The sequence below is a fragment of the Rhagoletis pomonella genome, unplaced genomic scaffold (assembly GCF_013731165.1).
Source record: "Rhagoletis pomonella isolate Grant_MI unplaced genomic scaffold, Rhpom_1.0 Rhpom_scaffold_00003, whole genome shotgun sequence".
In the NCBI taxonomy this organism is placed as follows: domain Eukaryota; kingdom Metazoa; phylum Arthropoda; class Insecta; order Diptera; family Tephritidae; genus Rhagoletis; species Rhagoletis pomonella.
Genome location: NW_023458557.1, coordinates 79,300,911 through 79,316,595, shown reverse-complemented (window position 1 = coordinate 79,316,595; position 15,685 = coordinate 79,300,911). Strand labels below are relative to the sequence as shown.

Here is a 15,685-nt window from a genome sequence, read left to right as displayed (position 1 = left end):
CACTGCGTTTATTTTTGTTTAAGAAAATTTTGCTCTAGGTTATTGTTTTATTTTCTTTTAATTTATTTTATTTCATTTCATTTCATTCTATTTATCTCATTGCGTTTTATTTGTGTTGCCATAGCGTCCTTCCATTACCACATATTTCACTCCCTCAACCAAATATGTATCTCATACCCACAAATTATCACCCTTAATTTGCTGTAATAAACGCCAATATGTTATACGGTTCGTTGAATGGCAAGCGACTCAAAGGATCTCAATTCAAGTGGCTGCAGTAAAGTTCCACTGCCAGAGATGTTTTCCGCCCTCACTTCACATATGTATGTACGTATGCAGCCCCTGTTATTTACTCAAACAAATAAATTTAAAATATCGACATTTGCACCCAAACAAGAAATAACAACAAAAATAAATCAAATAAAAAGATATCAATGTCGTATATGTAGTATTTTCCCTTTCCTCAGTGTTTATGTTTCCGACTAACACGTAAGTGAATAAGTAATGTTTGGAGTTTACATACAGGTTTGCATTTAAACTCCCCACAGATTTAAACTCGCATCTCATTTGAATGGGAAGATGAATGGAGGCTGCGAATTCGGTGCAAAATTTTCCATGTTAAATTTCTGTGGCTTATTTTTATTGTACTCGTTTGTTATGGTGCGAGTAGATTTTATCTTTTGCTTTGAAACTCTGCTCCTAAATTATTCACGCAGATTTGTTGCTTTTCTCATTTTTCACTTTCTCATTTTATTTAATTTGGGGTTCCCCTGGTTCTTGGCAAGTGTTATTGAAACATTTCGTATGCTTAATTTTCATGGGCCCTATTAAATTTTATGCCACATTTTTAATCGTACTTGAAATAGGAGTACATATATTTTTTGTATTTTTAAATATACATACATATGTAAATACATGTAATGTAGTGAATGTCAAAAGCTAAATTGAGTAGAAATAGCGAGTAAATAAAATTGCGGGAAAATATTTAAAAAACTAAAAGTTAAGTTTATTTATGTAAGCTAGTTGTGGTGTAGGAGTTTTGTATTAAAAACAACATCACTCTCCATTTGTCTTGAAGAAATGAGAGCTGAGTTTCTTAGAAACATACTCCGGGGAATAGATTTTTTATTTAGAACATTCCCGCTGCCTCTCCCAGAACTGAAGAATTTTTGTCTACCTTTTCTGTCTGTATGTTTGTACGCGCATAACTCGAAAACGAATGCAGGTAATTAAATGCAGTTTTAACCGAGGTATTAGTAGAGGTATAACTTTAAATATAGAATGAAAAATATTAGAGAGTTGCCACCTATTTGAAAATTTATGTTTAAGTAAATTGGTATGATAAAGTAAATATTACAATGCGGATGTCAAAAGAAAGAGACAGGCGAAAATTCATTTGTGGAAGGTTGCCACCTGTTTGAAACTATAATATAATTTAATTGATAAGATAAATTAAATATTGCAATATAGGTATCAAATTGCAGAAGTTTAGGAGAGTTTGCTGCCGAAAATATTTTGAGGAGCGTTGCGACCTGTTTGAAAAATTGTATTCAAATAAATTGATAAAATAAATTAAATATTACAATACGGGTCACAAAGTATACAAAAATACTTGAAGCACACCGGGTTGCTAGTTTTATTTATAATAAATAAATTTTTGGAGGTATATATTTTCAAATGGGAAAATCTCACGTAAAATTTCTAAAAATAGAATATATGGAAAACAGTATCAAATTTTTTTTTTGTATGGAGAGTAATGCATGTATGTATATGTACATTAAATTAATATATTTTTTTTCCTTTTTTCTCTTTCCTTTCCAGCGCGTTGGCTGTGATTTGAAAATCGGTTCAACGAAAAAAATCGACAGTTGTGGCGTCTGTGGTGGCGACAGCAGCACCTGTTCGCAGCCACTCTACTATTGGGAGTCAGCACCAACAAGCCAGTGTTCAGTTACTTGTGGTGGAGGTAAGTGTAAATGTTGTCATGCCAATAAAATCAAAAACTCTTACGTAGCTATGCACACATAAACACCTGCGTCAGCGGAAACTTTTTGTTGCACATACATATATGTCTGTATACATATCAATCACATTCACAAACCCAATCACAAATAATACAGCCCCTTGAAATAACAGACCCAACCACAGTCGCTTTTGTGTCAAAGAGATGATGTTTAACAAAATAGCGTAAATAAACAGACCAACAAATTTGAATGTGCCACAATATTGCGATATTGTAGCAAAGGCGCGAGTTGGCGCGACGGAAAACAGCAGGCAGGTGACGCAGCAGCAGGGCAAATTTAGTGTTCGAAGCCTGGCGAAGGTGATCGCTATTTTCGGCTGCCTTTGCCAATTTTGCTTTGTTGTTTACAATGATGGCGCAAATACTGGCATCGTCATGTCTCCCCTTGCGCTTCGCATGGAAATTCTTCATACATATACATATACATAACGCTTGACAAAATCGTGACATTACAAATGGCACTCCAGGTGACACGCTTAGCTTACTCCTGCTTGCTTAGCTCGCAACTCTTCGGCTGCTCCTGTCGATTCATGACTTGCGTGCCGCAGTTCACTTTGTAATCAGTACGATTTGCTACTCCACACACCACCACCACCACCACCACCACCACCACCACCTGCTTGCCTGCCTGCCAACCAAACATCGCTGATAAAAGTTCGAATGCAAATTTCGCATGTCAAATTCATTTCGTGTTTCCTTGCCAAGTGTGTAGGCGAACCCACCTGTCATGTCGCGCCATTTACTCCTCCCGCCGGATGAATACATTTCACTTGCTTAACTGCACAAAACTTATGACACCGCTTCACTTTGTTTTGAGTAACAAATCGCTGTGAAATTTCAAGTACGCGTTCACTCAACTTCTATGCAGGTATCGGTGGAAGATGGAAGGCGCCATCATCAGCAAATGCGCGCTGTCGTATACTTAGTAGGCGTACTAAGCTGCTGGTAAGATTGCTGCTTGATATGGTGGATTTTATGGCGCGTAGAGAGTGTGTGTTTTGGGAGTGGAGAAAAGGGAAGTGGGCTGTGCGGTTTTGTTTGAAATACATATATCACGTAAATCTATTTTGACTGCGATCTCAATCGCTGTATTGACTATGTATTTGCTTTGTAATTGAGTGGAAGCGACTGAATGACAATTGGAGTATCAAATAATCTTATCACGTGGGCGATTTCGTTGAAAAATTGGGCACTAGGATTTCATCGGTGAATCGTGATTCTAAATGAGAACAAAGATTTAAACAAGCGAATTTATTTCAAAAAAATCCACTGCTATCTTATAAAGCCACATCTAAAATAAAATACTCGTGCATTTAAATATTGTATTTCCGTATCCGAGTGTTTAAAAGTGCACTACCAAGTTGAGGTTCCTCCATTTCTACCAATACAAAAAGGTACTTTAAAGCGGTCGCTCTTCAGCTGACAATGACAAGCTTCCGAGTGTATTTCTGCCATGAAAAAAAAAAAACCATCTTACGAGGCGGCATAAAGCTGTAGGTCACTTCATTAGTGTTATGACACCAATAATTGGAGGAGCAGCTCAGCCAGACACTTAGCAGATATGTGATGGCCAAATATTATGGATTCCTACATTTTATGTGACCACACCAAGATAAAGAAATACCGTTCTAGTCGATTTCGATAAAGCATCGAAAAAAGTCTCTGTGTATTTCTAAAGCCACATTAAATAGTCTAAGATCCGGATTTAATCTATTTTGTGTCAAATTTAAAGTGTTAGCAAATATTTCGCGAGCGAATTGGATGAAAAAGTCCTGTCCAGGATATTTTTAATTAAATATTCAAAAGTTGTTATTTTTTTTTTAGTTTTGCACTCATTTGTTTAATGAACAAATTATATGCCAATCGAAAGTATTAAGCCGATAGAATGTGAAAACATTGATTTAAAATAGATTAAATTCATTAAACAGTTGGGTGAAGGTCGTGCCCTATTTAGATCTTCTACTAAAATCAGCACCAATAAATTTACGGACAGTGCTGTATTGATATCAATAAACTTACCGATAATAGAGCGATAAAGTTATCGACAAATACAAACATAAGAGCTTTCGATAAATATATTACCAAACTATCGATAAACTTATCGATGTATAGTTAAAATCGGCAAAACTAACGAAAACGAGTAGATATTGGTGTGCATCTTTTTAAAGGCATTTTTTCTGAATTACGCATCGAACAATTTATCAGCGTTTTCATCGATACATATCAAGTTCTAACTGTCACAAAAACGTGAACGACAGTTTTTTCAAAATTGTCTTTTTTTATGCAGATATTTTCCTAGAGCATCTATGTAGATGCATTTCTGCATCAAAAAAAATAAATTTTTTTTAAATATCGCTTACATCTTTTTGACGATTAGGGCTCGATATGATCATCAATTATTATAGCTTATAGATACCGTTATCGAAAATTTTTTATACCGATATATATATATATACTTATGATTGGGCCGTATGAACCATAGCTACGGTGACCATATTAACCAACGTAAAATAAAGCACATTTTTTTTCAAAATGATTTGGAGTACGTACATACAACTTGTATGATAAAAGTACCTTACCCATATCGTAATTTAAATCAAATATTTACCAGTTAATAATATTATATAATTGCACAAGTTTCCCTGCTGTAGCGAAAAATTAAGCCAAATCTTTTTCAAGGACCTCGCCATCCTTTCATTCCAAAATTCGTTTACCATAATACATACTGCACGAAGCCAGCACACAGTGGTTCAAAATTGGATTTTATTATTCATAATCCACCGGAGCCTTCATTTCTCAACCAATTTTTACTAAAAACGAAAAAAAAATATATATATTTTGGTGAACATTTTTTTTATAACATTTCAAATTTTTTTTGTTTATTTTGTTTTGGGAGAACCATACCATTGCTTTCAACTAGTTTTTGTTATGTAACATTTATTAACTGAAACAGGAGAATAAATTTTTTCAAAATTCCTACTTTTTCTGCATTTTGCACTAAAAAATTGAATAAAATCAAATAAAAATTCAGAAATGAGACTCAATTGGGCTCTTGCAAATATTATAATCTTACATAAAAAAAATAAAAATTAATCAAATTAAATGAAAAATGAAGGCTCCAGTGAATTACGAACACTAAATGCCTGTTTTGAACCACTGTGCGGCAGGGGGTTTATCTCCGAGCAATTTTATACCAGACAAGGTGACTCCCTTTCATGTGATTTCTTTAATCTGATGTTGAAGAAGGCCGCTGAACTGAACCGCTGAGGCACAATACTTTAAAAGAGTGTGGAATTGCTGGCGTATGACAACGGCATCAACATTATCGGAAGAAACAACGGCTACGTCTGTACTGTCTACTCGGGATTAGATAGAGAAGCAAAGCGAATGGGTCTGGTGGTAAACTTCGACAAAAAGGAGTAACTCCTGTCATCAGAAAAACAGTCAAAGCATAAGCGTCTTGACACCCCGTCAATGTTGACAGTTACATGTTTGAAAGAAGTAGACGATGTCGATTATTTTTGAACCAGCAGTAACACCAATAATAATGTCAGCCTTGGAATCCAACGGAGAACCACTCTTACTATCAAGTGCTACTTTGGACTGAGTAAGAAATTGAGAAGTAAAGTCCGCTCTCGTCGTACAAAAACCACACTCTATAAGTCACTCAGCATGCTTGCTCTGGTGTATGGCGCGGAGGCATGGACAATGAAAACATGTGATGAAGCGGCTCTTGGAGTTTTCGGGAGAAAAATTCTGCGAGAGACTTACGGACGATTTAACGATGAGCTATATGAGCTTTATGTACAACGATATAGACATAAGTATTGTATTGAATTAAAATAGAGCTACGCTGGCTCGGTCATATCGTACGAATGGACAGAAAGCCTCCAATTCTGAAAGTATTTAGCGCGGGTCGCGATGCCAGTAACAGGGGAAGAGGAAGACCTCATAATTGGTGGCGTATAATTGTGATAAGCACTATAGTCTATTATTTTTAGTGTAGCTTCGATCCTTTCAAATTTGTAGGCATGTTCTATATTAGATTGTGTAGTTGTATTCTTAAGCTTATGAGCGGCGAACGAACATTTCTTTACCAAACTGAAATGGATTAGGCTTTGAGATGTTTTTCAAACCCCGTAGTAGTTAATTAGCCTACTGTATGGCTACGGCCTAGGGAAATGGAAGAATATAGTGTTGGTGACAGCTATAAAGTTACAAGCCTTTAATTACCACTACACATGGTTAAAAAAAAAAAAACTTTCCTACACGATTATCCACAACTAGCGCTTCAAATAAAAAATACTAATCTTTCAAATAAATTATTCAAATATCCTTTCTAGCGTTCTAATTTTTATTGACATTCAAAGCATTTGGAAATAATTATAATAAATTACTGGCTAGATGATAATTGTCACAAACGTCATTAAACACAAATTTATATATCAAGATATTATAAGTATGTGCTTGCACAAATATTTATAAACGCGTATGCATCAATTAATGAGAAAATTGACAGGCTGTCCAAAACATTAACAACAGTTTGCCATTTACTTTATTAGATTTTGAGTACATAGTATAGGGACAGCAACTGTTAATCGATTGTAAGTTGTCTGTAATTGTTTTTCACCACACAAAATCAATCATTTCCCCTGCCAAGGCATTACATATACATACATACTAGTATGTTGATAAATCTCTTGTGATGGAACTTCTTGTTACTTGGTTTTGTTTTAATTTCCATTTTCGATTTCTTGAAAATTAAAAAAACTACTTTTTGATATTTATGTACATTGTTTTCAATATTGTTTCTAGCAGCAATATATTACAAAAATAAGTTACTTGGTTCTCTGCTTTCACAGGAGAAATGTGATTATAGGTTGCTCATACGCCACCGGCTACGGGCAATGGGCTACTAACTTACTTATGCAGCTGTTGTGGGCAGAATATTTGAGTTTGTCAACAAGACGAAATCGATCCAAATTAATTGTAGGTAGCCCCTGCAGGCTTTGATGGATCGAATCGACCGCGCAATGCTTTAGTGGCCAGAATGTGAAAAACAGCCATGATTACTTGAAAAGTTTGAGTTAAGTAAAAGTCAAAGGTGGACGTGGACGAAATGCGAAAAGTGGCACACCATTATATTACTTTTTTATTTATTTTTTGTGTTGCATATTATCTAGGTGTTTCTTTTTTTTTTTTTGTAACTGCCCACGTGCGCACGTAAGTGGCACGAATACTTTGTTGAGACTCAACACATTAAATTATTTGCAATGTGCGTGTTTTGTGGAGTTCAGTAGACGTTCAAAAAAATGTAATGGTAAAATTGTTTGCTAGTATTTCTACATACATATGTAAAACGAATAGTTTCCATTTATATTTCAGAAATTAGGACAGAAAAAAGATTGATTGATATCCGACTTCACTGTTCAACTCATAGCCTATGTAAACTTTTGAATAAACAATTGAAAGTAAAAACTGGGCATACATTATTTGGTAATTTAAAACTGAAAAAAAGGTTTTATGCAACATTTTTTTTTTTCATTTGCATTTCTATTCTTTTTTAAATTGGTCGCAAGGTTTTGGCCATGAAAAATCTGGACATAAATTTTTATAAGCTAAAAACTGGACATAATTTTTGGCCGTTCAAAAGTAAAAAAACGCTGTTTATCGAAAAAATCGGGCTTTAACTTTTGTTCGTTTTAAATGTAGATATGAGGTTTTGTCATTAAAATATGGACATACATTTTTCATTAAAAAAAGGGGAAAATTATTTGGCCGTTTAAAAAGCTGTGCATAATTTTTTTTCGTATTTTCATTAATACATTATTTTGGCCATTTAGATATTGGACCTAAGATTAGAACCGTGTAAAAACTGTACTTATATTTTTATCAAGCAAAAAGTAAACACAACTTTTGGTTAATTTATAAGGAGATTATGTTGGTTGTTAAAAAAATAGTAATAATTTTTAAAAATTAAAATAAATCTTAGTCTGATAAAAACTGGTCGTAAATTTGTGGTCATTTAAAAAATTATTCGTTTAAAAACAGGGCACAGGATATTGGTTATAAAGTAAATCGACATAAATTGTTGATCATTTAAAAACTCGACATAATTTTTGGTCATTTAGAAACTGGACATAATTTTTTGATCAATAAATGAAATGGACATAGCTTTTGGTTCCTTTAAATGGGGACATAAATTGTTGTTTACTTACAAAGTGTACATTTATTTTTACATATTACAAAATTTTGGTAACTTACAAAATTATTATATGTAACTTTATCTGTTAACTAAAAAATATAACACAATTTTATTTTAATTGAAAAACTGCGCGGTCATAAACTATAGGTCGTGCAAAGAATTGGCATATGTTTCGTTTATTAAAAAACTGGACATAATTTTTGGTCAAATGAAAAATCGAATTACGGTAGTTATTTAAAAATAAACTTTATGTAAAATTTTGTTCACTTAAAAAGTAGTAAATTTGTATGGTCATTCAAAAAATGTCCATACATGTGTACAATTTATATAGTGTACAATAAAAATTGAGAATAAAAAGAATAAAAGTGGAGATAATAAAAACATATGTACAATTTTAGTCAATTGAATGACGTATTTTTGGCTGCTTAACTTTCAATTGTTGTTAATTGTTTTCAGAAACTACACAATTTTTTTTTTGTAATTTTGAAAATAGACATATATTATTTTCATTCACCAAATGGGCATGAATTTTTGGTCATAAAAAAAAATATCGTTAATATTTAAAAGCTCGAAAATATATGAGCGGTAGAGAGTGAAAAAAAAGCTATACAGTATACGAGTATGTACATAAATAAGCCTGTAAAAACATACTTTAAAACCGCTAAACGGTTTCTTTATTTCTATTTATATTCAATATGCCCCATTTTATAATATTTTTTTTTTCTTTGTCTACTTTTTACCATCGGAATTTTTTATCCATTTTTCAAATGCGTAAATATGTATGCCCACAATGCACGTTTTGTTTTTAGGCTATCAAAAATTTATGCCCAATTTTTATATGACAAAAGCTGTATATCCTGTTTTTGATCGCCAAAAATGTATGACAAATTTTTGCTTTCATTTATCTTGCCATGCGCACTCTAAATTCTCCTCCTCGGCTTGAAATTCCAAAATGCTTCAATATCGAAAATTTATGCTGCATTCCTGCCACAGGCAACTGAACACAGAATACACTATATAATATTGACTTCCATTTATCACCTCCTCCTTCCACAGTTTCGCTGCCTTTTATGCATTTTTTTTTTATTTTTTTTTTTGCTTTTACTTGGCTTTCTATTACAGGTATTTATGCGCACGTATTGGTTTTTACAAGCTCTAATTAATCCGCAGGCAAAATGCCGCTGCAGCACAAAATAACCTTTGTCTGATTTGCTGATTATTGCCCGTGGATGCTCGAATTTGTTGCCGTTTTCCTATGATCTATTGTAAATCTGTATTTCACTTTCTTTTCAATTCGGCATCATTACTGTAATTATTGTGCCGCGATAAATGACTCCGGGCGGAGTTATTCGCGATTGCTCCCTACGATTTCAATGTGTTTTTTTTTCTTCTAATACCATATTGTTATCTTTAATTCGGATGTGAAAACTATAGGCAGTGAAGCAATCAAATTCCACTATATTGTTTAGCTGGCTCATTAGAATAAGTATACTCTGCTTCTACAACAGTGATACAATAAGTCCTATGGTCCCTCTATAAAGTTCAAACTCATATGAGTTGAAGTTGTCGCGATTTTTAATTGTCCCTTAAAGTTACAAATTCATCATTACTTGATTTTAGTTGAGTTCTACCGAAAATTGGCATCCGATTAGTGCTAAAATGCGCCAAGCAACTTCTTTTATACTAGTTTAGGTCAACCTTGAGGCTACCCCTTCCAAGACGATGTCTGTATTTAGATATCAGTAAGAACTGAGCTGTGGCCGGGAGTGCTTCTGTGGGCCCATGTCATCCAAAACCGGCACCGACACAATAAATTTTAGATCGCCTCGCCTGACGCCACTCTTCGGATTTGCGATTGGTGCCCGATCAATGGCCTCCGGCCCGTTAATACTGAAAGCGAATTGTGCACTTTGGCGGTCACACCATGGCGCACACAACAACACTAAAGGGCTTTGCCATTGTCATCATAGGACGAACAAAAAAAAAAAAGTGCCGCGATAAGAGAAAAAGGCGACAATAGGCTTTTTGCATCTCTTCCTCCTATCCTATCTTTTTACGATTGGTGGGTGTCGTTTTGGCACGAGCACCCCTAATGGAGACTTTTCCCCAATGTATAAGTACCGCACCGACAATCAGCTGCTTTGCCGTCGCTATTTAAGAAATTGGTAATTGCTCTTAATATAGTTTAGAAATAAAGCCGTATTAAACCCATTTCCATTCATGCCTATCTTTTAATAATTCCTTTAAGTTATTAAATAATTATAGTTTAGTTTTTGAACAGGTGGCCACCCTCTTTTATATCCTAAATGCTAAAAGTAAAGATCTCTTACCGCTCTTTCGTTTGACTCCCATATTTGAATATTTAATTTAACCAGGGACCGAACATAGCAGTTATCGATGAAAACTGTCATTAAAAAATTCACTATGAAGGAAATATTCTACTACTAAGTGATACATACCAATCGATTTCTTTTTTCACCGAAACTAAAATTTTAAAATAAATTTTCATTTGCAATTATTATTTATAAAAGTCATCAATAAAAATCTATCAGTGACGTTTGCTTTTAAAAGTCGTCAATATAAATCAGTCACCGACTTTTATTTTTTAAATCATTCGTATAAAAGTCATTAACATTTTTCGCAGTTAAGAAGTGCTGAGGAACAAAAGTTTACTACGACTTATACAAATGACTTTTATAAGTATAATTGAAAAAATAATGGTCAGTGACTGATTTTTATTTATGACTTTTAGAAATCAAAGTCTTCGATAACTGTTATGTAAGACATATAATTTAAAAATCAGAGACCAACTGTTATTTGCAGATTATTTAGATAAAAATCAAAAATAATTGCTAATTTGGATTTATAAAATAAAAGTCAGAAATAACGGTTATTTAGGGAGCAATTAAATAAAAGTCAAAAAATAGTTGTTAAAGAACGATTTTTTTTTTATTATAAGGACCACCCTAATGTACATATACATATGTACATAAACATGCATAAATTACTAGAAGAGGACCATTACTTCTCGCGCACTAAGCGTTTTTGTGAAGCTCTGACATTTACAACTACAACATTTGAGCAAGGTATCCATACCGAAACGTAAGACGTATTCTACCTCAAAAACAATTTGACATATTCAAAAAATAGCAAAAATATCTACATTGGACTCAGGGATGTACCGTGAACTGTTTTTTGTTTGCTTGTAAGGTGGTACGGACTAATGTATGTACTAGGGTGATTGACTCGGCCTTTCCAAATCGGTTTGATTTTTTTGGAAATCTATATGTGGTCTTTTTAAATCCTGATTTTTCGAATATCGAATAAACTGGATTTTTTATCGAACAAACCGGTTTTTTAATATTACTCAAATCTTGACCTCTGAATAAAACTTTCAGGTTTTTCGAAGTTCGGCAGTTCAAGAGCACTACTCAAAACCGAAAAAATGCAATAAAGTATTAAAAAAAAAAGACCAAACGTGAATTTTTCATTGATTTCACTATGCGACAGTCAAAATCGGGATGGGATGAAACCAACGGGAAATGTTATATCGGTCAAAAACAAGTTATACGTGTCCCGGCGTTTCGCTGGGTCACGTCTAGGAATCGAGATATATATATAACTATCATATAGGGGAAATTGTCACCTTAGGTGGTCTTTTTTTGACATAACTCGAGAACTACTAGTCCGATTTTGCTCAAACAAATTTAAAAAAATTAAAAATTACAATTCCTTTAATCTCTTCATATAACGTTTTTCTATATAATCAACAGTTTTGACGGTAAAAATAAATGTATGAAGAAAAAAAATATTTTTTTGCCTAAAATATTAATTCCCGAAATAACTCCAAATTAACGAGTTGATCCGGATCAACGCAGCCGTCTGTTTATGCTTTAAGATAGCGTATTGATTCAAATCTGTACAAAGCGTGCTTCTGTCATGCTGCGTTCCCCGATAGCTACATGGGCGTTGCACTATCGTGCACGCACGCTTACTAACATGTATGCATACATTCATATATGTATGCACGAGTTTATATGTTTGTGCGGACCTACATAAAAGCCTGGTATTATGTTAACGCTAGCCTATAATTCAATCGTGTCACAAGCGCGACCGCGCCTTCATTGACGCTTTGCTGCTATAAAGTTCATCTTTGGCACAAACATATTTGTATGTGTCGGGCCACTTAGAAAATCTCAAGCACGTGGAGGAAGCACCATGCAAAGTTGCAATTCACACACGGCCCTACATGAAGAGCATCAGCCATACATATATATTAGAAATGTTAATCCCGGGATCTCGGCCTTTTTAGGTCCCGAAAATCACGGGATTCTTGGCAAATAATACCGAGATTTTCGAGATTTTTAATTTGAACTGATGGCAATAATAGAAACTCCTTTTCTTGACCAGTATTGGCTATGTTTATTATTTTTATTTAATAATTAATATTTTTTCATAAATGGCTAGCTCATTATACACATAACACCGTGCGATAGTAAATTTTACACACAAAAATCAAATATTGTAAACTTGCGTTTTTAGTTTTTCACCCTGACGTAAGTAATTCCAAAATTATTTAAAAAAAAATCAGTAAAATGTGCTTCGAGAAGAAGTATTGGTATGAAGTTAAAGAAAAAATTCTGTAGAATTTAATCAGATTAAATTTTTTTATGCGTATGGACTGGTAAGTGTTGCAAATGTTCTTTTAAAATTTTATCCTTCAAATTTTGCAATATTTGTTTTTAAAAAAATTATATGTTAGGGACTTATATAAACTCGATAACATCCTCGTTTTTTTAACTTTATCAGCTTAAAAAAATACCTATTCGTCCTTGGGAATCCAAAAAATTTTAAAGAAATTTGGTACCCATATTTTAATTCTACATTGCATTAAATTTTTTTATAATTTTTAACATCCCTAATACATATGTAAGTAAGTGTGCTCCCGCGTCAAATCTGGCATTGTCTCGTAAAAGCTTGTGGGAGTGCTCCATCTTCCACTATGTTTAGCGACTCTCCGCATGCCTCTTTTTGTTTTTGTTCTCTCCTCTGCATCGTTTCAGAGCAGTGCAGCAGCAGCAGCTACTGAAGCACTGAAATTTTACAATGACTTTGCGTGCCTCCGCGTCGTTGCCTGTGGCACTCGCGTTGTGCTTGAGTTTTTTTTTAAGTTTGCGACTTGGCGCAAGCCATACCACACCCCCGCCCGCGCCCGCGCACTAACTCACTACCCCTTGCAGCTCGGGCGCTCTACTTGCCCGCGGCGCTGCGACTTTCGCCTTGTTTGACGTTAGTGTTCTTTTTTCTGGATTTTACACTTTCATTGATAAAACGATTGCCTCTAGTTTTATCTGGTCACAACACTATGTACATACATACATACATATACACACCTTCACTGTTTCCTTACATTTTTAAATTTTCTACATTTACCAGTTTTATTTTCACTTTTTATTCATTGCTTTTTATATTATTATTCCACCATCTAACTGTGATTGTGCTACAAATTTCTCTTGTTTTTATTCCTCGCTTTCGTGTCACCCGCAGGCTACAAGATGTCTCGTCCTGTGTGTCGAAATCGTGTCACTGGCGTGGAAGTCGAGGATACCATGTGCAGCGGTCCCCAACGACCGGAACCATCGGTGCTGCTCTGCAACACGCACACCTGTCCTCCGAGGTAAGTTCTCTGATGTGTTGCCACTGGCAACATTAGCTGCAATCTCATCTCTACCTCTCATTGTCTGTCTGTTTATCCTTTCGCTTGTCTGTCTGTTTACAATGTTCACTTTTGTTTACTCCCAGCGTTTTCGATTTGGTGAGGAGGAAGTCTTTCTATAGTGATGAAGCGTTTTTCTTTTGTTGTTATATGACTGAAACTTATGCAAGTTTTATTGTTGCTTCTTTTGCCAAGACCTAGTTTCAAAGGTCGTTGAAATAAAGTTCCTGAAGGAAAATATGTACTTTAAAAACAAGTAATGGTTTAAGTCTGTAGAATTTAAATTTGGAGTGGGAAAGCGAAAGTAGTTCGCCTAAATTTGTATGTTGGCAAGTAAATACATATTTGTGAATACAAAATCAATAAGAATTCGCGGAAGACTAAGCAGTAGCAACATATCGGTAACAAAAATTAAAATACTTTTTAAAAAAGGTTCATTTGCATAAGAAAAGTTTTCCTTTACTATTCATAACTGAATAAAATACTAAATTGTCTGATAAACGGCCGCTGTAACCGAGTGGTTAAAGTTGCGTACTAAAAATCCGTAGGCCCTGGCTTCGATCCCTGCTCCAAACAACTGGTAAAATTAGATCAATTTTTTTCTAACAGCGGTCGCTCCTCGTCAGCCAATGGGAAACCTCCGAGTGTACTTCTGCCTTGAAAATGCTTCTAATAAAATCATTTGCCATTCGAAAGCGGCGTAAAATTGTAGGTAGATATCTCCATTTAATGAATTTTTTTATTGTCTCGACTAACCTCGAGTCAGTTCGGAATTTTTGCTAGCGAAAAATTTTCTTAGAAATCGACATAGGAAACCATTAGATACTTAAATTTTATGTATGGGATATGTTCAGCATTTCAATTTAGAATACCACGGGATAATTTTTGTGGGAAAAATTTAATCCCCTAACTCCTCAATAGATACGCCTTTTCTTATTTCAAAAACATCTTTTAAGGGTGTTACCACCTGGTAAAAAGTTAGATTTAATTTGTAAATAAGCTAAATAAAATATCTTGCTAGTGTGGCTGTCAAGCGGAAGGGTTTTAATCCAATTTCTTTCGAAACATTTCTTTAAGGGGTTTACCGCCTGTTCAAAAAGTTAAAATGAATTTAAATAACAAGTGAAGCAAAATATTTTTGTATGGGTACCTAAGAACTAGACCTCATTCATTATTGCACAAATATTTTTAAAGGGGCTGCCACCTATTTAGAAATACCAAATCAATTTACTAAAATATTTAAATAAAATATTTTAATATGGGTACCAAATGAGAGAAGTTTAAGGAAAACTGTAACTATTTAAAAATTACTTTTGACGAGGGTTGCCACAAGCTTAGCAATTTCAAATCAATTTAATTGACAAGTTAAATGAAATCCTAGAAATGTGAAAGTTTACGAGATAGTGTGTATGTTTGGTAAACAAAAAAAAAATAAATTTTTTCATTTAAATGTGTTTTTCTCAAAATTTTTGCCAAAACGGGAACTAAAGAAGAAGAGGAAATTTTACAAGAAAAAAATGTAAACAAGCTGTACAAGTGTAACAGCATATAAACAGCGTTTCAGTCAAATTCACTGAGAGCGGAATAGCAGTACCGACATGGGCGCCACCTTTGTTCTCTACATCATACCCTTCTTGGCATGCTGAAGGTCAATCACTACTTATACCAACAGTAGTGTTGCATGTTGCATTCATTTCGGCACTGCTTTATGAAATCTGCGTTCTTAATAAGAAAAAACATG

At 34.1% G+C, this 15,685-nt stretch overlaps 1 protein-coding gene across 1 annotated transcript in view; it reads left to right on the top strand.

Moving 5' to 3' along the window:
- The window catches only part of LOC118735605 (protein madd-4), a gene marked incomplete in the record, with an annotated part of 164,615 nt that overhangs the window by 61,062 nt on the left and 87,868 nt on the right, over positions 1-15,685 (top strand). Inside the window, 2 exon segments of the mRNA XM_036465453.1 lie at positions 1,822-1,966; positions 13,776-13,905. Coding sequence (XP_036321346.1) covers positions 1,822-1,966; positions 13,776-13,905 — 275 coding nt within the window.